General features: G+C 26.5%; 2 protein-coding genes across 2 annotated transcripts; one reads left to right on the top strand and one right to left on the bottom strand.

Moving 5' to 3' along the window:
- The first annotated feature begins 24,593 nt into the window (after positions 1-24,593).
- Positions 24,594-26,099, top strand: Syx16 (syntaxin 16). The gene is made up of 3 exons (XM_075302199.1): positions 24,594-24,776; positions 24,839-24,972; positions 25,036-26,099. The coding sequence occupies exons 1-3, from the start codon at positions 24,693-24,695 to the stop codon at positions 25,859-25,861; spliced, it is 1,044 nt and encodes a 347-aa protein (XP_075158314.1). The 5' UTR covers positions 24,594-24,692; the 3' UTR covers positions 25,862-26,099.
- On the bottom strand, positions 26,015-27,022 carry l(1)G0004 (RNA-binding protein pno1). The gene is made up of 3 exons (XM_075302200.1): positions 26,740-27,022; positions 26,582-26,675; positions 26,015-26,526 (listed from the first exon to the last, which is right to left on the bottom strand). Exons 1-3 carry the CDS (start codon positions 26,928-26,930, stop codon positions 26,113-26,115), a joined length of 699 nt encoding a protein of 232 aa, XP_075158315.1. The 5' UTR covers positions 26,931-27,022; the 3' UTR covers positions 26,015-26,112.
- Positions 27,023-27,869: the final 847 nt, after the last annotated feature.

Here is a 27,869-nt window from a genome sequence, read left to right as displayed (position 1 = left end):
ACTATACTAAATATAACAACATGAACATATATATAACATAAATACTATTACTACAACTAAAATATACACCACAAAAGCTATACAAACTAGCATATAAATACGAAATGTAAGTATATATGAATATATATGTATAGAGATATATATATGTATAGTATATATTCATATACAAAGACATATATAGCAAGACTATGCATAATATTAAGCTATATTTATCTTAGAGAAAAACTAAATCATATGCTATACTACTACCACTACTACTACAACAACAACAACAACTGCTGCTACTATGCTATTTTCCATATTAACTTAAACGGAACATTCTTTGAGTAATCATATGCAATTTGAAACCATCAGTTCCGCCTGTTTCCGCCTAAAAACCCATTTGTAATGGGTTCCCTCGCTCTCTCTCTCTTTCTCTCTTGCGTCAATTTATTGCTTACTCATTAGTCGAATTGAAACCTTAGCTAAATATTTCTTCATGCAACACATTCGCAAATACAACACACACATATATGATTATGAAGTTCTTGCAATCGTTCACATGTTCTCTTCAAAATCACACACAAACACACATCTCCATGTAAAATTTATAGTATTTAGCTTAACTTAGCAATATCGGTTATCTAATACATAAATGCTAAACTAAGTATAAAATAATGTAAAAATATATAATTCTTACAAAATAATAAATAAACTGGACAAACATACAAAGATAAACCAGAAAAGGTCTTCCTTAAACTATACAAGATTTAACAAATGAATAAAATAACTAATATAAATAAATAATACATTTTATATGGTCATAACTTATTGATTACTAACTATAACACTAACTGATAATAAAAGCACCAACACACACACACATATATTTCACAATTTAAAAAATCCCTCCATGAGTGTATGAGTAAACTTTAGGATTTACTAAATATTATTAATAAAATAATTTAGAGATACACAGACAAAAAAAAATACATTATTAAACTAATGCCAAAATTAACTTACACAGAAAAAAATATCACGAAATTTTTTCCAATTAAAGTCTTAATAAAGTCTTAAAAAATATTCAATTAAAAATTAAAATGATTCAAAAAAATTTTTATTGAAACAAAAATCAGTCACAAAAATTAAAAGTATTTTTTTAATTGGATCAATTAATTTTTTAATTGATACTATTATTTCTGTGACCAATTAAAAATTTAATTGGATCAATAAATTTCGTGATTGAATCAGAAAAAATTTTTTGTGTGTAGGTTTATGGCAAAAAATATATTTGGTTTAGTTAATTATACAAAATTTTTAAGAAGTTTTCCCCAACCTAATAAAAATTTCTTTCTTAAAATTTTATGAACTAAACATGGGTATAAATTTCAATGTTGATTTTATCACAAAGAATAATTTCGTAAATGTTAGTAAAAAAATTCAAAAATCTCAGTTAAATTTTGACAAAATTTTCTATAGAAATACAATTATGATACAATTTTCTATAGAAATAAAATTTTGATACAATTTTCTATAGAAATAAAATTTTGACAAAATTTTCTATAGAAATAAATTTTTGACAAAATTTTCTATAGAAATAAATTTTTACAAAATTTTCTATACAAATAAAAATTTGACAAAATTTTCTATAGAAATAAAATTTTGACAAAATTTTCTATAGAAATAAAATTTTGATACAATTTTCTATAGAAATAAAATTTTGACAAAATTTTCTATAGAAATAAATTTTTGACAAAATTTTCTATAGAAATAAATTTTTGACAAAATTTTCTATAGAAATAAAATTTTGACAAAATTTTCTATAGAAATAAAATGTTGACAAAATTATCTATAGAAATAAAATTTTGACAAAATTTTCTATAGAAATAAAATTTTGACAAAATTTTCTATAGAAATAAAATTTTGACAAAATTTTCTATAGAAATAAAATTTTGACAAAATTTTCTATAGAAATAAAATGTTGACAAAAATGTTCTATAGAAATAAAATTTTGACAAAATTTTCTATAGAAATAAAATTTTGAAAAATTTTCTATAGATATAAAATTTTTACACATTTTCTATAGAAATAAAATTTAAGCAAATTTTCTATAGAAATAAAATTTTGACAAATTTTCTATAGAAATAAAATTTTGACAAATTTTCTATACAAATATAATGTTGACAAAATTTTCTATAGAAATAAAATTTTGACAAATATTCTATAGAAATAAAATTTAAACAAATTTTCTATAGAAATAAAACTTAGACAAAATTTTCTATAGAAATAAAATTTTGACAAAATTTTCTATAGAAATAAAATTTTTACACATTTTCTATAGAAATAAAATTTTGACTAAATTGTCTATAAAAATAAAATTTTGACAAATTTTCTATAGAAATAAAATTTTGACAAATTTTCTATAGAAATAAAATTTTGACAAATTTTCTATAGAAATAAAATGTTGACAAAATTTTCTATAGAAATAAAATTTTGACAAAATTTTCTATAGAAATAAAATGTAAACAAATTTTCTATAGAAATAAAATTTTGACAAAATTTTCTATAGAAATAATATTTGGACAAAATTTTCTATAGAAATTAAGTTTTGAAAAATTTTCTATAGAAATAAAATTTTGACAACATTTTCCATAGAAATAAAAATTTGACAAAATTTTCTATAGAAATAAAATTTTAACAAAATTTTCTATAGAAATAAAAATTTGACAAAATTTTCTATAGAATTTTGACAAAATTTTCTATAGAAATACAATTTTGACAAAATTTTCTATAGAAATAAAATTTTGAAAAAATTTTCTATAGAAACAAAATGTTGACAACATTTTCTATAGAAACAAAATGTTGACAAAATTTTCTATAGGTATAAAATTTTGACAACATTTTCTATAGAAATAAAATGTTGACAAAATTTTCTTTAGAAATAAAATTTTGACAAAATTTTCTATAGAAATAAAATTTGGCCAAAATTTTCTGTACAAATAAAAATTTGACAAAATTTTCTATAGAAATAAAAATTTGACAAAATGTTCTATAGAAATAAACATTTGACAAAATTTTCTATAGAAATAAAATTTTGACAAAATTTTCTATAGAAATAAAATTTTGACAAAATTTTCTATAGAAATAAAATTTTGACACATTTTCTGTAGAAATAAAATTTTGAAAAATTTTTCTATAGAAACATAATGTTGACAACATTTTCTATAGAAATAAATTTTTTTTCTATAGAAATACAATTTTGACAAAATTTTCTATAGAAACAAAACGCTGACAACATTTTCTATAGAAACAAAATGCTGACAACATTTTCTATAGAAACAAAATGTTGACAAAATTTTCTATAGGTATAAAATTTTGACAACATTTTCTATAGAAATAAAATGTTGACAAAATTTTCTATAGAAATAAATTTTTGACAAAATTTTCTATAGAAATAAAATTTGGCCAAAATTTTCTATACAAATAAAAATTTGACAAAATTTTCTATAGAAATAAAAATTTGACAAAATGTTCTATAGAAATAAACATTTGACAAAATTTTCTGTAGAAATAAAATTTTGAAAAAATTTTCTATAGAAACAAAATGTTGACAACTATAGAAATAAAATTTTGACTAAATTGTCTATAAAAGTAAAATTTTGACAAATTTTCTATAGAAATAAAATTTTGACAAAATTTTCTATACAAATAAAAAGTTGACAAAATTTTCTATAGCAATAACATTTTGACAAAATTTTCTATAGAAATAAAATTTTGACAAAATTTTCCATAGACGTAAAATTTAGACAAAATTTTCTATAGAAATAAAATTTTGTCAAAATTTTCTATAGAAATAAAATTTTGACAAAATTTTCTATAGAAATAAAATGTTGACAAAATTTTCCATAGAAATAAAATTTTGACAAAATTTTCCATAGAAATAAAATTTTGACAAAATTTTCCATAGAAATAAAATTTTGACAAAATTTTCTATAGAAATAAAATTTAGACAAAATTTTCTATAAAAAAAATATTTGGGCAATATTTTCTATACAATATAAATTCAGTTCAATTTTCGCACAAGGTTGCTCATTCTTCCCACTACCCTTTTTTTCTGTGTAAATATCATAGATATTACACACAAAGAAAATTTCATTAAAATTGAACCAAAGAACAACTTTAATTGATACAAGGAAAATATTCGTTAATATTACGAATCGTATTTTTAATTAACATAAAATTTGTTATAATAACGAAAAATATCGTTATATCCACGAATTTGTTTTATTGCCTCAATTCTGATGAGACATTTCGTTAATAAAAGAAAATTTGTGATAATAACGAAAAATTTCGTTATATCCACGAATTTGTTTTATTGGCTCAATTTTAATGGCACATTTCGATAAGCTTTCTCCACCAGGATAAATAATTTTATTTTTCTTACATTTTTAATGATGTAAGCAAATAAAATAATGCCCATAATTTGGGTTTCTCGTTTTTAAAAACTGGTAGGTACCAGTGCAAACGACCCTTAGGTTTCATGCCCGACAAATTGAGTTAATAAATATTTATGGTACACATTGAGTAGGTATTTATTATAAAAATAAATTCCGAAAAAATCCCGGGATTCTATATTTTAAAATCCCGAATCCCGGGATTTATAAAAATCTATCCCGAATGACAGTCCTAATAATAACAAAAAAAATAAATTAAAGGGGTTTCATCGCTTACAATTTAAAAAAAAAATAAACTTTCAATGAATACGACTCTTACGGCCATTTTCATGTAGCTCCGTTAGGCTTTAACTGCCAGTTAACAGAAAGTAAGTTCCAAATATCTTCTCTCCGGTTGACTTTAACTGAAAATTTTTTGACAGTTAAGATCCTAACTGGCATATGGAGTATATACGCTCAATGGCAGCTATACCTTCAAATATAGGCTAAGTCATGATAAAACTACTAAAGCAGCTGTTCACTGTTGAGTATGCACAAAAAAAAATTTTCTGATTCAATCACGAAATTAATTGATCCAATTATTTTTTAATTGAAGTCTTCAATCACAGAAATGATAGTATCAATTAAAAAATAAATTGAAAGTCAATTAAAAATTAATTGATCCAATTAAAAAATTAATTGATACTATTAATTTTTGTGATTGGTTTTTGTTTCAATTAAAAAATTTGTTGAATCAATTAAAATTTTAATTGAATATTTTTTAAAACTTAATTGAGACATTAATTGGAAAATTTTCGTGAAAGTTTTTGTGTGTACATCAAAGACAATTAAAGAGGAAGATGTGAATTGGGCTTCGATGGTGTTAGTGTCAGAAACCAGAGATTAGCCCCATACTTGTAGGAAAGGCGCTTCGCACTTACTGGTTTGATGCAGACAATTTTTATTTTGCTATTTTCTCAAAAGTTCCCGCAAATTTCTGTGTCGATTGCACTAAATGTTTCATGTTTCATGAAGTGTTTTTGTTCTTTTAAAAGTTTAAAAAATTGCTAAAATAAGTGAATTGGGTTTTGTTACGAATGCAAAATGAAAAGAGAAACCGAAAAAAAGTTGCAACTTCTCATCGAACATGTATGGGGCTAATCTCTGGTTCTTGAGAAAAAAGAATAACAACATGCCCAATTCACATCTTCCTCTTTAATTGTCTTTGGTGTACATCCAACTAACATCAAAATGTAAACAAAGCTAATTGGAAATATTTAATATTTTATGTTTACAAACATTAAATTTTTAAACAAAACTGCACACAAAAAAATTCACGAAAATTGTTCCAATTAAAATTTTAATTGAGTTTAAAAAAATATTCAATCAAAAATTTAATTGATTCATCAAATGTTTTAATTGAAACAAAAATTAACCACAAAGATTAATAGTATCAATAATTTTTTTAATTAAATCAATTAGTTTTTTAATTGACTTTCAATTAATTTTTTAATTGATACTATCATTTCTGTGATTGAAGACTTCAATTTAAAAAATAATTGGATCAAGTAATTTCGTGATTGAATCAGTTTTATGTGTGTGTGTGACATCTGGATGTATGTGAATTTTTTTTTTTTTCCAATACCTGGGAATTATTTTATAATGGGCTATGTCTTATTTTGAGGATTTTGCATCTTTGGTTTATTCTTTTTTATTTTTTGGAATTAAGAAAACATTTTATACTTTAAAATATCTATCAGAATTTTTTTAACTGATATTTATTTTATGTGAATAGCTTTGTAAACAGCGATTTTTTATCCTATCTTTGGGCTCGAAATCAACACCAAATCCTTAAGGGAAAATTTTTTGGACTTTTTTTCATAGTACACTGAAAAACAAACATTTAAGAGATATTTAAGATTACGCAACCTAAATTTTCAAAATTTAATTTACAAAATATTAAGGACAAATGTCTTTAAAACAATGAAATTTTAATTTAAAAAAAATTTTCCAATTAAAATTTTAATTGAGTTAAAAAAAATATTCAATTAAAAATTTAATTGGTTCATCAAATGTTTTAATTGAAACAAAATCAACCACAAAAATTAATAGTGTCAATAATTTTTTTAATTAGATCAATTAATTTTGTAATTTACTTTCAATTATTTTTTAATTTCTGTGATTGAAGACTTAAATTAAAAAAATAATTGAATCAATTAATTTCGTGATTGAATCTGATTTTTTGTTGTGTGTCATCTGAATGTATGTGATTTTTTTTTTTGCAGTACCTGGGAATTATTTTATAATGGGCTAAGTCTTATTTTGAGGATTTTGTATCTTCGGTTTAATTTTTTTTTAATTTTTTGGAATTAAGAAAACATTTTATACTTTGAAATATCTGTCATAATTTTTTGTAACTGATATTTATTTTATGTGAATAGCTTTGTAAACAGCGATTCTTTATCTTATCTTTGGACTCGAAATCAACACCAAATCCTTAAAGGAAAAGAAATGGACTTTTTTCATAGTACACTGAAAAAAATATTTAAGAGATATTAAAGATTACGCAACCTAAATTTACAAAATTTAATTTACAAAATATTAAGGACAAATGTCTTTAAAACAATGAAATTTTAATTTAAAAAAAAAATCACACAAATTTTTCCAATTAAAATTTTAATTGACTTTAAAAAAAAATATTCAATTAAAAATTTAATTGGTTCATCAAATGTTTTAATTGAAACAAAACTCAACCACAAACACACAAAAAAATTTCACGAACATTTTTCCAATTAAAATTTTAATTGAGTTTTAAAAAATATTCAATTAAAAATTTAATTGATTCAACAAATTTTTTAATTGAAACAAAAATCAATCACAAAAATAATAATATCAATAAATTTTTTAATTGGATCAATTAACTTTTTAATTGACCTTCAATTAATTTTTTAACTGATACTATCATTTCTGTGATTGAAGACATTTTAATTAAAAATTAATTGGATCAATTAATTTCGTGATTGAATCAGAATTTTTTTTTTTGTGAAAATTAATAGTATCAATAATTTCTTGAATTAGATCAATTAATTTTTTAATTGACTTTCAATTAATTTTTTCATTTCTGTGATTGAAAACTTTAATTAAAAAAATAATTGGATCAATTAATTTCGTGATTGAATCAGAATTGTTTTTTTTTTGTGTGTGACATCTGAATGTATGTGAATTTTGTTGTTGCTTTTTTTTGCAATGCTGCAACTACCTGGGATTTGTTTTATCATAGGCTATGTCTTATTTTGAGGATTTTGCATTTTTGGTTTAATTTTTTCTTAATTTTTTGGAATTAAGAAAACATTTTATACTTTGAAATATCTATCAGAATTTTTTTAACTGCACAGAAAAATATTTCACGAAAATTTTTCCAATTAAAATCTTAATTGAGTTTTAAAAAATATTCAATTAAAAATTTAATTGAATCAACAAATTTTTTAATTGAAATAAAAATCAATCACACAAATTAACAGTATCAATTAATTTTTTAATTGCATAAATTAATTTTTTAATTGACTGTCAATGAATTTTTTAATTGATACTTCAATCACAGAGATTGAAGACATTTCAATTAAAAAATTAATTGGATCAATTAATTTCGTGATTGATTCAGAAAAAAAATTTTTTGTGTGTGATATTTATTTTATGTGAATAGCTTTGTAAACAGCGATTCTTTATCCTATCTTTGGGCTCGAAATCAACACCAAATCCTTAAGGGAAAATTTTTTGGACTTATTTTCATAGTATGTACACGCAGAGAAGGAATATGATCACCTCAACCATGTTTCGAGAGCAAAATGTTATTTTTGGACGGTGAACATGGAACATTTTCGTCGCAAAAATTGTGTTTTCTCGGCAAACATATACTTGGTTGCCGATGTCAGACATATGCTTTTTGAGAAAATAACATGGTTGCCGCAAACATGTTACATGTTCTCCGTCCAAAAATAACATTTTGCTCTCGAAACATGGTTGAGGTGATCATATTCCTTCCCTGGGTGTATGTGTGAACTTATGTATATGAAAATTCAACTTTTATGCCTCCTAAATGTTACTCATACCTCAAAACCAATACCAACAACATCACTCTATTATTCGCCCACAATGCAAAGCCATATATTAAAAAAAACACAAAAAACACTTGCCATTCAACAACAAAAACGCAATTCAAATAAGATCTGAAATTTCGTAATCAAAAAGGGTAATTTTTTGTCTAATTTTATAATAAAGCAAAAAAAACGTATTTTTTAGGTTTATTTTTACAAACAATACAAAAATATATGACAACAAAATAAAAACTGAAGGAAAACGATTTTATTTCAAAATATATGGTTTCAAATGATATACAGTGTTTTTTGTCCAAAGAAACAAAAGCAACAACAAAATAAATTAAATTCATAGAACAGCTATTAACAGTGGAATAAAATTTGAAAATAATTAAAATTTTTCCAAAACAAACTAATAAAACCAAAAAAAACGCTCTCAATTAATAGACAATCTCTCTCTACGTAGCCAACAAAATGTATTTGGAAAAAATTAAATTAAATCCTAAACAAAAATAAAAGAAAAAGAAAAAGAGTTTTCCCGAGAAATGGTCAAGGAACGGAAATAACTACTTATACATACGCATATGGCTAATTAACAGACGGAAAAGGAAATTGCTAAATCTACTGTTATGTGAGAAGCATATGAATACGAATATCATTTTGACAATAGTATTTTTTTGTTTATTTTTTTCTTATATAAAATGTAATTAAATGTAGATTTTTTTAGGATTTTTTTGTTTTTAATTTTGCCCCTTCCTCAAAACAACTCTTTCCCCCCCTTTCAAAATGTTTCATAATTAAATCATTTACACTAAACATTAGTATACCAATTAGTTATGATTACGAAGTCAATACAACTGAAGAAAAACAACCAGGCGAATTTAGAAGAAATTCAACACAAAGATAATGCCAAACTTACACTTTCCATCAAAATATATAAACCGAATATTTAGTTAAGAACAAAACAAAACGGATTTAAATAAACAAACTAAAGAAAAACCTAAACCTCAATCTCTTTCGGTTTCTAAGTTTGAAAAAAAAACCAAGACATTTCTAAATTATAACACAATACAATGGTATCTAAAGCCAAGAGAATAATACAGAATAAATACGTTTTTATTAAATTTAAGAACAAAAGAAATTTGGCCATATAACATACAAGAAAGCTAATAAATACAAAACATACTTAATACTCGCTCGCTTATATTTTCAAATGAACACAAAAACACTACTAACAAAAAATCTAATAAAAAATTAAATTTTAAACAAAAACAACTAATTAAACGATCTACAAGAAAATAGTCTTAACCTAACAAAAATTAACAAAAAAAAACAACAAAATACCATTGAATAGTTTGTTACAACAATTAATAGTTTTTAATTAAAACAAAATAAAAGAAAACCAAACAAAACAAAACCAACCAACAACAATCACAACTCTTGTGAACCATTCGAGTTGTGATTAATGTAAAGCAGAGGATCTAAATTAATTCATAAGTCAAAGAGAATAACCTCCTCCTCCTTCTCCTCCTCGTTCTATTCCACTACCACAAGCATATTCTTAACTTAATCCTTAACCTTTAACATTTTTCTTCTTTGTGCCAAAATAAAACGAAACACCCCTCATCCCTATGTTAAAATAAAAACCTAAAATCTTTAAGAAAATTCCAAACAATTTGAAAAGTAAAAAAAAACTCCTGCGAAAAAAATCTTTCCCTTTTTTAAAGCATAAGTTATTTAATTATTAAGTTTAGTTATAAGTTTGACACATACACACACCCACAACACTACACCAAACACCTTAAATACTTTCTTTCCACACACACACACACATATAAACACTTACATACAATCGATACATAATCAATTCGAAAATGTTCGATTTTAAGTTAAAAAAAATTAATACGAAATCTACTATGTTTTTCGTAAAAAAATCTATAAGAACATTACAAATACGATATACTCAAAAAAAAACAGTAATAAAAATAAAATTTAGTGATAAAGAATTTTTTTAAAACTAGCTATAGTTTTAGCATAACAGTACAACTAAAGTATTTTAGGATATTTGAATAGAACAAAATAAAAAAAAACTATATAAACCAACAAAGAAGCGTTATAGACAAATTCAAAAACCCCAATAAAAATAAAAATCTAAATAGAATTTTTAAAAGTCCCTAGAACTAAAATCTCCCATAATCCAAAAAAAAAATGAAAAATCAAAACCAAATATTTTCATAATGTAACAATAGTGTAGATAAAATAAAATTTCATATACGAAAACTTAATTTGAAAAAAAATATAGGAAAATTTATTCATATAAAAAATATATGTGAGATAAAAGCCAAGAAATTTTAATTGATTTTAAAATTAATTAATTATTAAAATTTCCAAAAATCGAATTTTCAAATCTAGGTTTTTATTGCAATCTTCAATATTCAAAATGAATATTTTTTCTTTACTTTAAAGAAAATTAGCCTGTGAAAAAAAAAATAGAAAATTAGAAAAGCGCATGACAATTTCAAAGAGAAGAGTCCTAAATTAAAAAAAAGAATAAAATTGATTTGTAAAATTTCCAGAAATCGAATTTTCAAATCTAGCTTTTTATTCCAATCTTCAATATGCAAAATTAATATTTTTTTCTTTACTTTAAAGAAAGTTAGACTGTGAAAGAAAATTAGTCATGCGCCTTTCTAATTAGAAAACTAGAAAGACACATGACCTTAAATCAGGGATGCAAATTTCAAAGATACGAGTCCTAAATTTAAAAAAGAATAATTTTAAACAAAGATTATAAACTTCATTTTAATTAAAATTTCTTTATTTTAAATAAGTATGTCCAGTTCTGTAAGTACAGTGTCTATAGATTAGGGATGCCTAATATTTGGTATTAGGACAAAAATCCTATCGTATATGATCTTCGTATTAAACTAATCAACTTTTGAGATATTTGAAAATGAACTCAAATCGAAATTTATTTTATGTTGGTCATTATCAACCAAATGTCGATTTGTATTAAACGGTGAAATCTTTTTATGGTAACACTGAGTGTATGTGCGAACCAAGAGAATGAAAAAGGGTACTCATAAGGGGAGTATATTTGAGTACTTACTTATATTGTATTGAATATCAGTGTTGCCATATTGGTCCGATCTGACCAAAATTAGTCAAAAAAAAAAAACTATTAAATTTTTAATTTGGTCCGATGGTCGGACGAAATGGTATTTGGTTGATTTTGGATCATTTTCATCAAATCGGTAATTTTTCTATAGAAATAAAAATTTGACAAAAATTTCTATAGAACTAAAATTTTAACAAAATTTTTTTAGAAATAAAATTTTTCCAAAATTGTGTACAGCAACAAACTTTAAAAAATTTTGTATAGATACAGAAAAATGCAAAAATTTTGTATAAAATTTATATAAAAATAAAATTTCGCGAAATTTTGCCAAAATTTTCTGGAGAAATACAATTTTGACAAAATTTTCTATAGAAATAAAATTTTGACAAAATTTTCTATAGAAATAAAATTTTGACAACATTTTCTATAAAAAAATTTTTAACGAAGTTTTCTATAGAAACAAAATTTTGGCTAAATTTTCTACAGAAATGGAATTTTGACAAAATTTCCTAAAGAAATGAAATTTTGACAAAATTTTCTATAGAAATAAAATTTGGACAAAAATCTCTATAGATATTAAATTTAGACAAAATTGTTTATAGAAATAAAATATTGACAAAATTTTTTATAAAAATAAAATTTTGACAAAATTTTCTATAAAAAAAAATTTTAACGAAATTTTCTATAGAAACAAAATTTTGGCTAAATTTTCTACAGAAATGGAATTTTGACAAAATTTCCTAAAGAAATGAAATTTTGACAAAATTTTCTATAGAAATAAAATTTTGACAACATTTTCTATAGAAATAAAATTTTGAAAAATTTTCTATAGAAATAAAAGTTTGACAAAAGTTTCTTTAGGAATAAAAGTTTGACAAAATTTTCTATAGAAATAAAATTTTGACAAAATTTTCTATAGGTCCAAAATGTTGACAAAATTTTCTGTAGAAATAAAATTTTAACGAAATTTTCTATAGAACCAAAATTTTGGCTAAATTTTCTACAGGAATAAAATGTTGACTAAATTTTTTACAGGAATAAAATTTTGGCTAAATTTTCTATAGAAACAAAATTTTGCCAAAATTTTCTACAGAAATGGAATTTTGACAAAATTTCCTACGGAAATGAAATTTTGACAATATTTTCTATAGAAATAAAATTTGGACAATTTTTTCTATAGATATTAAATTTGGACAAAATTGTCTATAGAAATAAAATTTTAACAAAATTTTCTATAGAAATAAAATTTGGACAAAATTTTCTATGGGTACAAAATGTTGACAAAATTTTCTGTAGAAAGGGAATTTTGACAAAATTTTCTATAGAAGTAAAATTTTGACAAAATTTTCTATAGAAGTAAAATTTTGACAAAATTTTCTTAAAAATAACATTTTGACAAAATTTTCTTAAAAATAAAATTTTGACAAAATTTTCTATAGAAATAAAAGTTTGACAAAATCTTCTTTAGGAATAAACATTTGACAAAATTTTCTATAGAAATAAAATTTTGACAAAATTTTTATAGAAATAAAATTTTGACAAAATTTTCTATAAAATAAACATTTTGGCAAAATTTTCTATAGACCAAAAAGTTTGACAAAGCCTTCTATAGAAATGAAATTTTGACAAAATTTTCTATAGAAATGAAAGTATGTGCAAAATTTTCTATAGAAGTAAAATTTTAACAAAATTTTCTATAAAAATAAAATTTTAACAAAATTTTCTATAGATATTAAATTTGGACTAAATTTTCTATAGAAATAGAATTTTAACGAAATTTTCTATAGAAACAAAATTTTGGCTAAATTTTCTACAGGAATAAAATTTTGACAAAATTTTCTATAGAAATAAAATTTTAACGAAATTTTCTATAGAAACAAAATTTTGGCTAAATTTTCTACAGGAATAAAATTTTGGCTAAATTTTTTACAGGAATAAAATTTTTGGGTAAATTTTCTACAGAAATGGAATTTTAACAAAATTTCCTTAAGAAATGAAATTTTGACAATATTTTCTATAGAAAGAAAATTTGGAAAATTTTTTCTATAGATATTAAATTTTGACTAAATTTTCTATAGAAATAAAATTTGGACAAATTTTTCTATAGATATTAAATTTGGACAAAATTGTCTATAGAAATAAAATTTTAACAAAATTTTCTATAGAAATAAAATTTTGACAAAATTTTCTTTAGGTACAAAATGCTGACAAAATTTTCTGTAGAAAGAGAATTTTGACAAAATTTTCTATAGAAGTAAAATTTTGACAAAATTTTCTTAAAAATAAAATTTTGACAAAATTTTCTGTAGAACTAAAATTTTGACAAAATTTTCTATAAAAATAAAAGTTTGACAAAATTTTCTTTAGGAACAAAAATTTGACAAAATTTTCTATAGAAATAAAATAAAATTTTTTACAGGAATAAAATTTTGGCTAAATTTTCTACAGAAACAAAATTTTGGCTAAATTTTCTAAAGAAATGGAATTTTGACAAAATTTCCTACAGAAATGAAATTTTGACAATATTTTCTATAGAAATAAAATTTGGACAAATTTTTCTATAGATATTAAATTTGGACAAAATTGTCTACAGAAATAAAATTTTAACAAAATTTTCTATAGAAATAAAATTTGGACAAAATTTTCTTTAGGTACACAATGCTGACAAAATTGTCTGTAGAAAGAGAATTTTGACAAAATTTTCTATAGAAGTAAAATTTTGACAAAATTTTCTTAAAAATAAAATTTTGACAAAATTTTCTATAGAAATAAAATTTTGACAAAATTTTCTATAAAAATAAAAGTTTGACAAAATTTTCTTTAGGAATAAAAATTTGACAAAATTTTCTATAGAAATAAAATTTTGACAAAATTTTTTATAGAAATAAAATTTTGACAAAATTTTCTATAGGAATAATAGTTTGACATAATTTTCTACAGAAATAATATTTCGACAAAATTTTCTATAGGAATAATAGTTTGACAAAATGTTCTATAAAAATAACATTTTGGCAAAATTTTCTATAGAAATAAAAGTTTGACAAAATTGTCTATAGAAATAAAAATTTAACAAAATTTTCTCTAAAAATAAAATTTTTGGCAAAATGTTCTATAGAAATAAAATTTTGACAAAATTTTCTATAGAAAGAGAATTTTTAAAAAAAAATTCTATAGAAATTAAATTGTGACAACATTTTCTATAGAAATAAAATTTTGACAAAATGGTCTATAGACATTTTGTGGGACAAACTTTTCTATAGAAAGAAGATTTTGACCAAATTTTATATAGAAATAAACTTTTTAAATTTTGAATGGAATAAATTTATAGAACTTTACGAATGACGTCAATTAATTTTGTAATCAAGTATTTTATTATGTCCAATTAAAACTGTGATTGATACTATCAATTTCGTGATTGAAGAGATTTCAATAAAAAAATTGAATGGATCAATTAATTTCATGAAAACTTCCAATAGTAGTATTTCCAATACATCTTGGCTTTTATAGGATTTAATTGGAAATCTTCATTAAAGTAAATGTGCAATAGAATGCATATTCATTATTAACTCTCACATAACATAAATGAGACGAATTCATACATACATACAAAACCTATATTCCAAAAAAGGCAATAAATAAAATTTAAGCTTAATTAAGTCAAACCTACAATTTGAACAAAATAAAAATAGTATTTGTTAAAAATTTAAAAACAAAAAAAGTTTTCAAAGAAAATGGTTGTAAAATAAATAAATATGCAATTTTGTAAAATTTAAATAATACGAAAAGTTTTATGAGAACAGAAAAATACCCGCACACACACACATACATAATAATCCTGGCGAAGGAATTTCTTTTTTTTGTTTTGGAATTGCAAATTCCAAATATAAAAACTTTCGGATCATGCCATAAAACAAAAAGTTTCCATTAACAAGTAATAAAATTATACTTAAATACCAGATTAATAAATATCAAAATAATAAAAACAAACGAATAAAAAAAAATTTTAAAGCAATTAAATTGAGATAAAAAAATCAATTGTATTGATTAATAGTTGATCAAGTTAAAAGAAAGAAAACTATAATACTACAAGAACTATATATAATCATGAGATTACGAGTATGTATTAAAAAAAAGGAATATAATAAAAATAATGATAACTAAACGAATATCAATAAAAAACAAACACACACACACACACATTGTTAATGTTAATAATTACACAATACAGAATTACAAACACACAAACAATGTAATAATTAATAATAACAGAAACAACTATAAACAATTAAACCAAATTCATATAAACTGAAACGAAAAATCAATAAAATGAAAACAAAATGAATAAGTTGAAAATAGAATTTTGTATTTTATTCAAAAACAGGATCTAATTCAATTGAAAGCAGGTAAGTTTTGAAAATGATCAAATTTTGGCATTGGTTACAGAAGATTTAACTCATTTGTTAAGCAGATAAAAGTATGTGTTTTTAATATTCTCATGTATGTATATAATAACAAGTAAGTAAAGTAGAAAGTCGGGCGGGGCCGACTATATCACACCCTAAAGCACCCTTACTGAATTAGTAAACATAAGCATTTGTGGGGTAACATTGATACAGGTATGGGAGATAAACCGCAGTTGCATATTTAAGAAAATTAAGGGGTACATGTTTATGGGTGCTTTGTATCAATCTGACTATAGCTCATAGTCAATGTTGCCAGGGAAAATGTTCGGTTTACCCTACAAGGACAAAAAATTTAAACAAATTTTACAAAACAAAAATTGTTCTAAGTACTTTATTACTTTAAAACATGAATATGCAACGTATACAACTTACCCCCCATTTTCATAAAGCTCCGTTAGTGTTCCGTTAACTAACCAACTTTTAAACCGTATTATGGACGAAGCTGTCATCTTGCCTTTATATTCCATAGGCCAATTAGGAGCTTAACTGACGAAAATTTTTCAGTTAAAGTTGACCGGAGAGAAGATATTTGCAATTTACTTTCTGTTAATTGGCAGTTAAAGCCTAACGGAGCTACATGAAAATGACCGTTAGAGTTTAAATTTGTATTACCACCACGGTTGCCACAGTTGGTAGAATTCTACCCAAAATAAATAGTATTTTTTTTTTTGTTAAATCTCTATAAACAGAAAATTTTGGAAAAAGTTTTATATTTCATTTCATCTATATATAAAATTCAATCTGTTTGTTTATTTGTTTGTTGTTCCGAGTTGGCTACGAAACGGCTGAGCCGATTTACTTGAAACTTTCAGAGATCGTAGGGGGCGTTCATGTGGTGAAAATAGGGTACCTCATTTTTTGACACCTGGTCGGGGAGGGGGACCTCCCCTTTGTCGGACTTTTTGAAATTTGGACCAAAGTTGACCGATTTGCTTGAAATTTCCATTGAAGGTTGAGGTTGGCATCTAGACAAAGATCCGCTACTTTATATTTCGATATTTGGTGGTGGAGATGGACCTCCCCTTTGACTTTTTTTAAAGTACTGTGAAAAAACTAAAATTCTCTAAATTATCTGAGATTTACAGAGAACATGCGGTGAGGTTATTTAATTAATATCTGATACCTGATGATTTCATATGTGGTCGGGGAAAGGGACCTCCCCCTTGCCTACTTTTTGAAACTTGGAACAAAATTATGCGATTTGCTTGAAATTTTCATTGAATGTTGGGGTTGGCATCTAGACAAAAATCCGCTACATTATTTTTGATATTTGGTCGGGGAGGGGGGCCACCCTTTTGCTCGACTTTTTTTTAAGTACACACTCAAAAAAAAGTGAACTCTCTATTTCACTAAAGCCAATTTAACTTTATTTTAGTTCATGGAATTATTATGTTTGGAGAAAGTTTCCTTTACTCTAATAATTTTTTGTGTACGTTAGTTAACTGAACTAAAACCGAGGAAAAAAATATACACAAATGAAGCATAAAAATTAACTAAATTCGTGTCTTCCACAAAATAGTTCAGAATTTCTTTAAATTGGTAAATTTTACTAAAAATGCGTCCATCATGAACTTCGTATGTCACTAAAGACATTCTTGCAATTTTGAACTCCAAGTTTTTCCTTCAAACTACAAAATTTTCTTTAACAAGTGAAAAAACTTAGTTATGTCTAATAAATTTTCTTGAATTTGTCGAAAAATATTTACTTATTTTTATGACATCGGCGTGATGCCAACGTTTGTGCTACTGTTTAGTTAAAATTTTCTACAAATATTAAAAATTTTCTAAAATTAACAGAAAGTTTTCTCCCTGGTGGGTTCACTGTTTCTTCAGTGCAGTAAAAACAAAACTAAACTCCCCCGACTGAAATTTTACGGAAAAAATGGGTGAGGTTATGAAATTTATATCAGGTTCCTGATTTTTTAATAAAAATAAAAGGGCATAGGGAGACATCCGCTTCTCTTAAGTACATACAGAGAAACAATCAAACTTTAGCGAGTTACTTGAAATTTACAGAGGACTGGGGAGAGGTTACGATATTAATAGTTGATACCTGACTTTGTGATATTTGGACGGAAGAGAGGCCGCCCCTTTAGGCTTATAATTTGCTTGACATTTTCTGGGACGTTTACAAAAGATACGTTACATCACTTTTCGATATTTGGTCGGGGAGGAGGTCCCTCTCTAAAACTGCAAAAAAAAAACAAAAATTCTTAAGTTTTCTTGAAATTTACACACTTCAAGGAAAGTTTCAAGTATTTTCAGGGAAGGTTAGGGGTGCTATTCATTTGTCGATATTGTATCGGGGAAAATGACATCCCTTTAAAACAATAGAGCAAAATTTAAACATCTCCGATCTACATGAAATTTACAGGGAATGTGGGAGGAGTTGATTAGATTTATACATGATTTTTAAATTAGTATATGATTTTTCGATATCTGGTTGGGGAAGGGGAAAATTGCAATTAACTATGTATATTTACTTCGATAGAATTTATAGGGACCATTGAGTAGTTGTGAAATTAATATAGGGTACTTGATAGTCCGATATCTGGTCGGTGTGGAGTGAAGGTGGGGAGAGGGCTCCCTTTTTTTCTTAAATTGAAAGTAGAGGGTTGTCCATAAATGGGAACTCGGTACATAATTTTATGATTTTTGCACAGGCTTCTGCCAGACTTCTTTTTAGTAACGAACTTAAATTTACATGAAATTGGCAGCCAACATAGATGGTGTAGTATTATTGACTTTTAGACAACAACTGTCTTATTCTTTATTTTCATAAAATGTATATCTAAATCTTAAACATAAGCATAGCCTACTGATACTTAATAAGAAAGTCAAAATAAAGTATATTTAAATAGTAATATGAAAATGTTAGTTCAAATGCTATATACATTCAAAGTCATGGCATGCTTTGATAAAATATAAAAACTTAATGGAGAGTTAAGTACATAACTCAAAAGACGTAATTTGGTAAACTTTTTTACTTCTTTTGCTTTTTCCGATTTATTGGATGGGAAACATTAATTCTTTGTATGTTATTATAATATAATTGAGGAGAAGGATACCTTTACTTGACAAAGCACACTTAAAATTCTCAAGAAATATAGAAGATTGTCCAACTACTTGAATACAGAACATTATTTAAAAAAATTGGAGGAAAGGGTACACCCTCTCCCCGACATTTATTAAGACGAACCGTTTTACATATGAATATCCTCCGTATTTTCGAATTTATTTTCAGCACGAAGGATAGGGTTGACTAAGTTAACGCAAATTGTTTCTACAAATATGCTTTTCGAATGCGCAGCGAAGCGGGCTGGGTTACGCTAGTTTCTTTATAAAATTTGTGTGAGAATTTTTTCTATAGAAATAAAATTTTGACAATAAATTCTATAGAAATAAAATTTTGAAAAAATTTTTTATAGAAATAATATTTCGAAAAAAATTTATATAGAAATACAATTTTGACAAACATTTCTATAGAAAATTTGTTTGGTAGATTTGTGGTAATTTGTGGTAATTTTAAAATTTTGTTAGATTTTTTTTTTGGCACGAGTGGTAACTGTTTTTACCACACATTGTTAAAGATCAAGCCTTGCCGGCTTCTAAGTTCCTCCTCTAGAGTCACCAAAATGAAAAAATTATTACAAATTGTGTTGAGTGAACATGTCCCCACATTGGGGCCCTACGTCCATACAAGGCGCTAAATATTAGAAAACCCCTACAAATAGGGAATTTCCCCTACTTCTAGCAACACAGGCTGTAATTGATATTGCACCTATGGAGTTAGTATGCCACTAATATTGAGCCCATTATTAAAAAAGGGAAAATCGTTCAATTAGTATTTTGCGGATTTGATAATTACCACACAGCTATATCAACATCTGAACCGATTTCCATGAAATTTCGCACATACAGTAAGTGCTTTAGAAGATTACATTTAGCCAACTTTGAGTAAGATCAGTTGATAAATAAGGGTTTTATAGCCAAATTAAGAAAAATCGTGCGGTACATATATATGAGAGCTATAGCTAAATCTGAACCGATTTTGATGATTTTTTGCGCATATAGTTAATGATATAGAAGATTACATTTAGGCAACTTTGAGTAAGATCGGTTGATAAATAAGGGTTTTGTGGATAATCGGGCGATACATATATATGAGAGCTAAAAATTTATAGACTGAACTTATAGGTTCAATTAATGTTTTATTTCATAAAATTGAATAAAAAATTAGACATCAAAATAACTCGACAATTAATTTATAATAAAGCAACTAAAAGTAGTTCCACACTTTTCCCAGAAAAAAAATTTTGAGTTGTTCTAAAGGCACAACTGTAAAAGTACTTCCAAAAATGTCCTCAATTATTTTAACTACACAGGAAGTTTTTTTACTTCATTTTTTTCATATTTTAATGTGTAATTTTTTGTTTTCTTTTATTCAAATAGTTTAAAAAAGAGTAAGAATAAATAAATTGGTACAAATTATTCAAATTTTGCAACAAAACTGCTAAATACATTATAGGAAAATCGATAATTTTGGAAATTATTCGAGGAAAAACGTTTCAAACAAGCGTCAGAATGCACTAAAAATCATAAAAACAATATAAAAATTATTTATTTGGGAAAATATCTCAAAATTTTTTAATTACCATTCAAAAGACTGTATTCGGATCTCACCTTAAGAAGTGATGCAAATTCATTGCAACGGCTGTTGAAACGGTGGACATTTGTCCTATGACAAGCTCATATTACATTCATTGCTTCTCCGCCAATTTTGCACCACTTCTAGACCCAAAAAGAACAAAATGTTCTACTTTTTTGGCAACGCTTTTTCGCAGCATTATTAATATATTAATTTATGAAAGAATAGTTTTAATATCAATTACTATTTTTTAAATTAAATTGACTAAACTAAATCTATCATAAGTTCAACCACAGCTTTATTTCATAAATATCTGACTTCAAACATTGCCATCGGCAACTGCTACTACACGCTCAAAAAAATCGCTTCTGTAACATATACTCCCAAACATATTTTGCTTCAAGCATATATATTTTTGGGTATTGTCCAAACATTTATATGTTTGATCTCTTCCAATATATAATATGTTTGAAAGCATATTGGTCTAAACAATATATGTTTGGGTAGTCTAAGTTCCAAACATTTTGTATTTTTGCATCCAAATTCAATAATGTTGTCTTCCAAAAAACAATATGTTATTATGTGAACATATAATATGTTTGGAAGCATTTTGCACCCAAAAATATTATATGCTTAAAAAAATTCTCCCAAACAATATTGTGCTCAAAATTTTATTTATTTATTTATATATTTACAATCATAATGAATTATGAAAATAAACAGGTAATATAGGTGCTAACAACATAGGTTTTCGACCTGAATGCTCAAAATTTTGTTTCTGCCCAATTGTATATTCCCCCTCATCTTTCTTACTTCCACGAGATTTTTTAGTTCTTAGCACCTTTTTCTGTAATACAAACATTGTAGAAGAAATTATTCAATTGTATGATTTTTTTATTTTAATTTTACCTTTTGCTGGACGGGGATTCGAACAGCGGACCACACAGTTTGTAAGGATCAAAGAAGTAGCTGATCATTTGCCCAAGGAAAAATAAAAAAATAAAATGTTAATTTTGTAATAACAAGCAACAACCACCAACTTAATTCAATATCGCTCCAGGTTAAATAGCGCTCCAAGCTACTAAACACATATATGTTTATAGGCTATTTCTAAATTAATATATGTTTGCATTCAAGCATATTATATTTACAAACATTTTATGTCCCAAACATAATATGTTCTAACATATTAACATATATGTCCCAAACATGTTATGCTAGTTTATGAACATTATATGCTTGCACTCAAAAATATTGTGTTTAAAAATTTGTGTTCCAAACATATAATGTTTATAGCCAAACATATGAAAAACAGTTTTTTTCATCCGTGTATATACTTGTTTAATTTTTATAAAAATTAAAAACAAACTATTGACATTTATTGAAAAATGGAAAATCATAAATAGAGTTTAAAATTCTGGGGGGGGGGGGCTAAAATTTTTCTGGGGGGGTCTAAGCCCCCTCCCCAGAGGCCTTCCTACGCTTATGATGAGAGCTATATCTAAATCTGAACCGAGAATTTTCGTCTAATTACATATATATAGAAATAAAATTTTGACAACATTTTCTATAGAAATAAAATTTTGACAAAATTTTCTATTGAACTAAAATTTTAACAAAGTTTTCTTTAAAAATTTTGACAAAATATTCTTTAGGAATAAAAATTTGACAAAATTTGTACAAAAATAAAATTTTGACAACATTTTCTATAGAAATAAAATTTTGACAAAATTTTCTATAGAAATAAAATTTTGACAAAATTTTCTATAGAAATAAAATTTTGACAAAATTTTCTATAAACGAATGAAAAAAAATTGATTTTCTTTAGCAATAAAATTTTGGCAACATTTTCTATAGAAAAAAAAATTGACAAAATTTTCTATAGAAATAAAATTTTGGCAACAGTTTTTATAGAAAAAAAATTTGACAAATTTTCTATAGAAATAAAATTTTGACAACATTTTCTACAGAAATAAAATTTTGACAAAATTTTCTATAAAAATAATATTTTGACAACATTTTCTATAGAAATAAAATGTTGACAATTTTTTTAGGAATAAAAGTTTGACAAAATTTTCTATAAAAAAATTAAAAATAAATTTTATCTGACATTAAAAAAAATTTTTGAAAAACTTTGGTATATAGATTATTTTGTTGACAAACTTTGCTATAGACATCAAATTTTGATATACTGTTCTATAGAAATAAAAGTTTTCTATAGAAATAAAATTTTGGAAAATTTTTCTAACCGATAATTAGGATAAGCAGACTCAGGTGGTGATACTCATGTCCAACAAAGCGTGACTTAGTTGTATCTATGTAGCTTGAAATCTAGAATCAATAAAATTAAAATTAGGATACCGATATCATTAATGGCATTTTTATTGCCTTTTTGCGATATATTAACCCTTAAATGCAAAAGATTACCGATTCCTCCGAAAAAAATTATAATACTCAAAATGGATATGTACCCTCCACCATGGTTTATCTGGGGGCTATATATAACTATAGACCGATTTAGACCAAGTTTAGCATGGTTGTTAGCGGCCATATACTAGCACAATGTACCAAATTTCAACCGGATCGGATGAATTTTGCTTCTCCAATATGCTCCGGAAGTCAAATCTGGGGATCGGTTTATATGGGGGCTATATAATTATGGACTGATATGAATAAATTTTTGCATGGGTGTTTGAGACCATATACTAACACCACGTACCAAATTTCAACCGGATCTGATGAATTTCGTTCCTCCAATAGGCTCCGGAAATCAAATCTGGGGATCGGCTTATATAGGGGCTATATATATTTATGGACCGGGGGCTATATATATTTCCATGGTTGTTAGAGACCATATACTAACACCACGTACCAAATTTTAACCGGATCGTATGAATTTTGCTTCTCCAATAGGCTCCGAAAGTCAAATATGGGGATCGGCTTATATGGGGGCTACATATAATTATGGTCCGATATGAATAAATTTTTGCATGGTTGTTAGATACCATATACTAACACCACGTACCAAATTTCAAGCGAATCGGATGAATTTCGTTCCTCCAAGAGGCTCTGGAGATCAAATCTGGGGATCGGTTCATATGGGGGCTATACGTAAACGTGGTCCTATATAGCTCATTTTCAATACCATCCGACCTTCATCAATAACAACTAATTGTGCCAAATTTCAAGTCGATAGCTTGTTTCGTTCGGAAGTTAGCGTGATTTCCACAGACGGAGGGACGGACATAGCTAGATCGAACCATAATTTCACCACGACCCGGAATATATATACTTTATGGGGTCTTAGACCAATATTTCGATGTGTTACAAACGGAACGACAATGACGACCAAGAATCGGCTTACAAATCAACCAATTTGCATTAAAAAGTTATGGATTATAAAAAGAATAGAGAGTAAGAAAATGTAAAATAAAAAGATGTATGTATTGTTAAATAAAATGAAATGGTAAAAATGCAAAAACCTGCGTTTCGTAAGAGCGCTTTCAGTTTCAAAACGCATCAATGTGGTGTTAACACAATATGTGTAGTGTCGATAAGACGGTTCTTAAACATAGTTTATTAATACTGTTATACGTCGCATGATAATGTATTGAATCCAAGACATTTCTCAATAGCTCTGTTTAATTAGCATTGTTTATGTCTTAGCTAAGCTTATGGAACATAGCCTTTCTTCTCATGGGTGAGTGTCTATGATATACGGTGCAGCCATTCATTGTCGAACTGAACATACTCTCAAGGAGAATAAACCAGCGCCAATGAAATCGAATATAAACGCAGGAAGCTTTATTTAAAAACGCTCCGGGGTGACGTAGAACGCTTTCCAATTTGGATGTATGAAACATATGTTTGATTTTTATTTACCTAGAAGATGTATATTTCATGAAGACAGAATTAAGGTAATTAGGAACTACAAAAGGTACTATACAAAATCGAAAAATGTCTTCGCGAAACCTTACTGAGGTATTTAATATAATGCGTAATAATGCATCGAAAAATCGTAGTCTTTATTCGGATGACAGGGTAAGTTAAATCGAAGTGGTGTACAATAAGTACATTGAAAAATACTTATGATTAATCTCTAGAATGGAACTGATGCAGAACTTCTACTAAAACGCTCAGTGCATGATGCAGAAGAAGGCCTTGAATTGAGGGATGATTATGGAGTACAACCCACATGGATAGACAAGTTGGAGGAAGCACAATATACTATGTCTAAGTAAGATGTACACATCTGTGATATGAATATGATTAAATCTAAACATTCATTGTATACAATTAGGATAAAACCAAAATTGGACGAACTTGGGTCTTTACAAGCTCGGTCTCTGTTACGCCCAGCGTTCGATGAAAGCCAAGAGGATGAAGTAGAAATGGAAAAATTGAGCCAAGAAATTGCTAAACTAATTACCTCCACCCATCGTCACGTCCAATGTATACGCTACAGTCTGGGTGAGGGCGGCAAACTGCAACAAAGGCTAACAGCAAATGTGGTCACATATATAATGCTTAGCCTACAGGAGTTAACTCTCAAATTTCGCTACAGTCAAAATTCCTACTTAAGGCAAGTAAATTCTCGTGAGGAACGGTCACAGAAATTTTTCGATGATTTTACCAATGTCCCCCAAGGAGGGGAAAGGGACAACTATGTAGACTCATTTGACAATTTCTTGCAACCAGCAACGACAAGTGCAAATCGGAATACTTATTTCCAAGACGAAGACGATGAGGCCAAACAAAATGAATTGGACCAACATTTTCAAAGGCCCATGGCAAATCGTATGACAGAACAGCAACTTCTACTTTTCGAGGAGGAGAACAATCGTTTAGCCCTGAGTCGCGATGAGGAAGTATCGAAGATTGTCAAAGGCATTTATGATCTTAATGACATTTTCAAAGACCTTGGCCAAATGGTTCAAGAACAAGGCACAGTTCTTGATCGAATTGACTATTCCATAGAACAAACACAGACTAGAGTCTCCGAAGGTGTGAGGCAGCTACAGAAAGCTGAAATGTATCAAAGAAAGAATCGAAAAATGTGTGCCATATTGGTGTTGGCTGGAATAACGCTGTTCCTTTTAATCTTACTAATATTTACCAAACTATAGAAAATTGGAGCGGCGGCATATCGGCATCTAACACAATAATTTAGTAAATCGTGAGAGTAAATGCCTAATACAAATTTCTAACCACCTACCCTTACGACACGGAGAAGGAAATTATATCTAAATTCTCACTCCGAGAAATATACTGGTCACCGGTTATTGATTTCACTGTTTATGTGTATTAATTAAAAACTTAATTTATAAAAAATATATATTATACTTCATATTATTTAATCCTAAATATTCCTTGGTATTTACATTCTTTCGCTAACACGAGACACAACTGAGCGCAGGTTTCCATAAACTTTGCTTGGCGGAGATCCCATAATCAAATTGCAAATGGCCCTGCGTGCCAACTGTATATTCTGGTAGCTGCCCAGCAAATGGATTTTGCTATCGGCCAAAACAATACGAGTTTTTGTGACATTCTCAATGGTGAATTTGGTGCGACCGCCTTTACCGGCTAAACGACCAATGGCACGACTCATATGATCACCTCTCAATGTCTTCACATCCTTAACTTCAAATGTCTCCAAGAATAAGTCATCAAGACGGAGTAACGCTAAAGCATCATCAACTTCGAAGCCACATAGGAACGCTTTAACAAAATCGGCTCCCTTTTGAAGATTTGAAATATCGGGTGTCTCGGGACTAATACGAATTTCAACCTGATAGATGGTCGATATTAATATATGGGAAGAACTCCAATTCAAGCAAACTTACTTGTCTCGCTTTCATATTAAAGCGTATTTGAAGTTTCATGTGCTCAACAATGGGTGTAAAGATTTTCATCCAATGTTCCTTTAATGATGAGTATCTGCAAAGAAAAACACCTTTATCTTCACAAATCTAAGGTATATACAAGCTTTCTTCGAAAATACCTGTGGGGAGGTACAGCAATTTTACGCATTTCACTCTTTATACGTTTCGCCTTTGGTGGTTGGCTTTTACGTACAGACCCTTCTATTCCCGTCGGTTCATCTACTTGCATTTCCGTGTCATCATTGAAAGACCGTTTCTTGGCAACTTTTGTGGGTAATATATCATCAACCTTAATATTTTCAACCTCCATTTTAATTACTTTCAAAATAAAGAAATGCTTCCAATTCGTTGGCGTTGAAGAAAAAACACATGTGCGAGTTTTAAGCAAAGAGTATAAATAACTAAAGAGGGTCGAAATCGCTCACTTACGATCAAAGAGTATAAATAACTAAAGAGGGTCGAAATCGCTCACTTACGATATGCCCAAATGCCATAGATTAGGGTCAAACATGCAACATGTTTTATTTACGTTTGATAACATGGAAAAATTATAAGGCGTGTTCTGCAATGTGTGTTAGATTTTCATTATGTTCAAATTATTTTTTCATTAAAAAACAAAACGAAAAACGCAAAAAAGGACCAAAAGAATACTTCTGTTTGCTAAATCTATGAATTCTATGTCCCAAAACATTCATTCGATAAGTTGTCGTGTTTTAGACAATTGATTAAAGATCGATAAACAATAAATTTACTGTTTTTTTATGACAATATGACTTTAACATACTTAAGCAAACATTTCAAAGAACATCTGAATTGGTACCTACATGAAATTTCGGCTAAAGCTGAATACTAGGCTTAACGTAAAATACTCCAGAAAACTTTCACTTTTTCACTAGATTTTCGCGTGAAGTTGTTTTTTAACATTTATAAAAATTATAAGAATTCACTTCTTATTATAAATTAAGAAATTTTTTGATTACAAAAAGAATAATTTGATTTTTCAAAATCGAATCGCAAGTTACCGAATCAAAACCATGTGAAAAGCCGTAGATAACAAAAGGGAATACGAAGAAAATGTTGGTACCGTTTTGCAACATGTTCGACCCTAATCTATGGCATTTATACGATATTTCAAAAATGAGACGTTTCGACCCTCTTGTTTATTTATACTCTTTGCTTACGATATGCCCAAATGCCATAGATTAGGGTCAAACATGCAACATGTTTTATTTACGTTTGATAACATGGA

Source organism: Haematobia irritans, chromosome 3 (genome assembly GCF_050003625.1).
Source record: "Haematobia irritans isolate KBUSLIRL chromosome 3, ASM5000362v1, whole genome shotgun sequence".
Taxonomy (NCBI): Eukaryota; Metazoa; Arthropoda; class Insecta; order Diptera; family Muscidae; genus Haematobia; species Haematobia irritans.
Note: the sequence above shows the minus strand (reverse complement) of the source record. Positions and strands in the feature narration are given on the sequence as shown.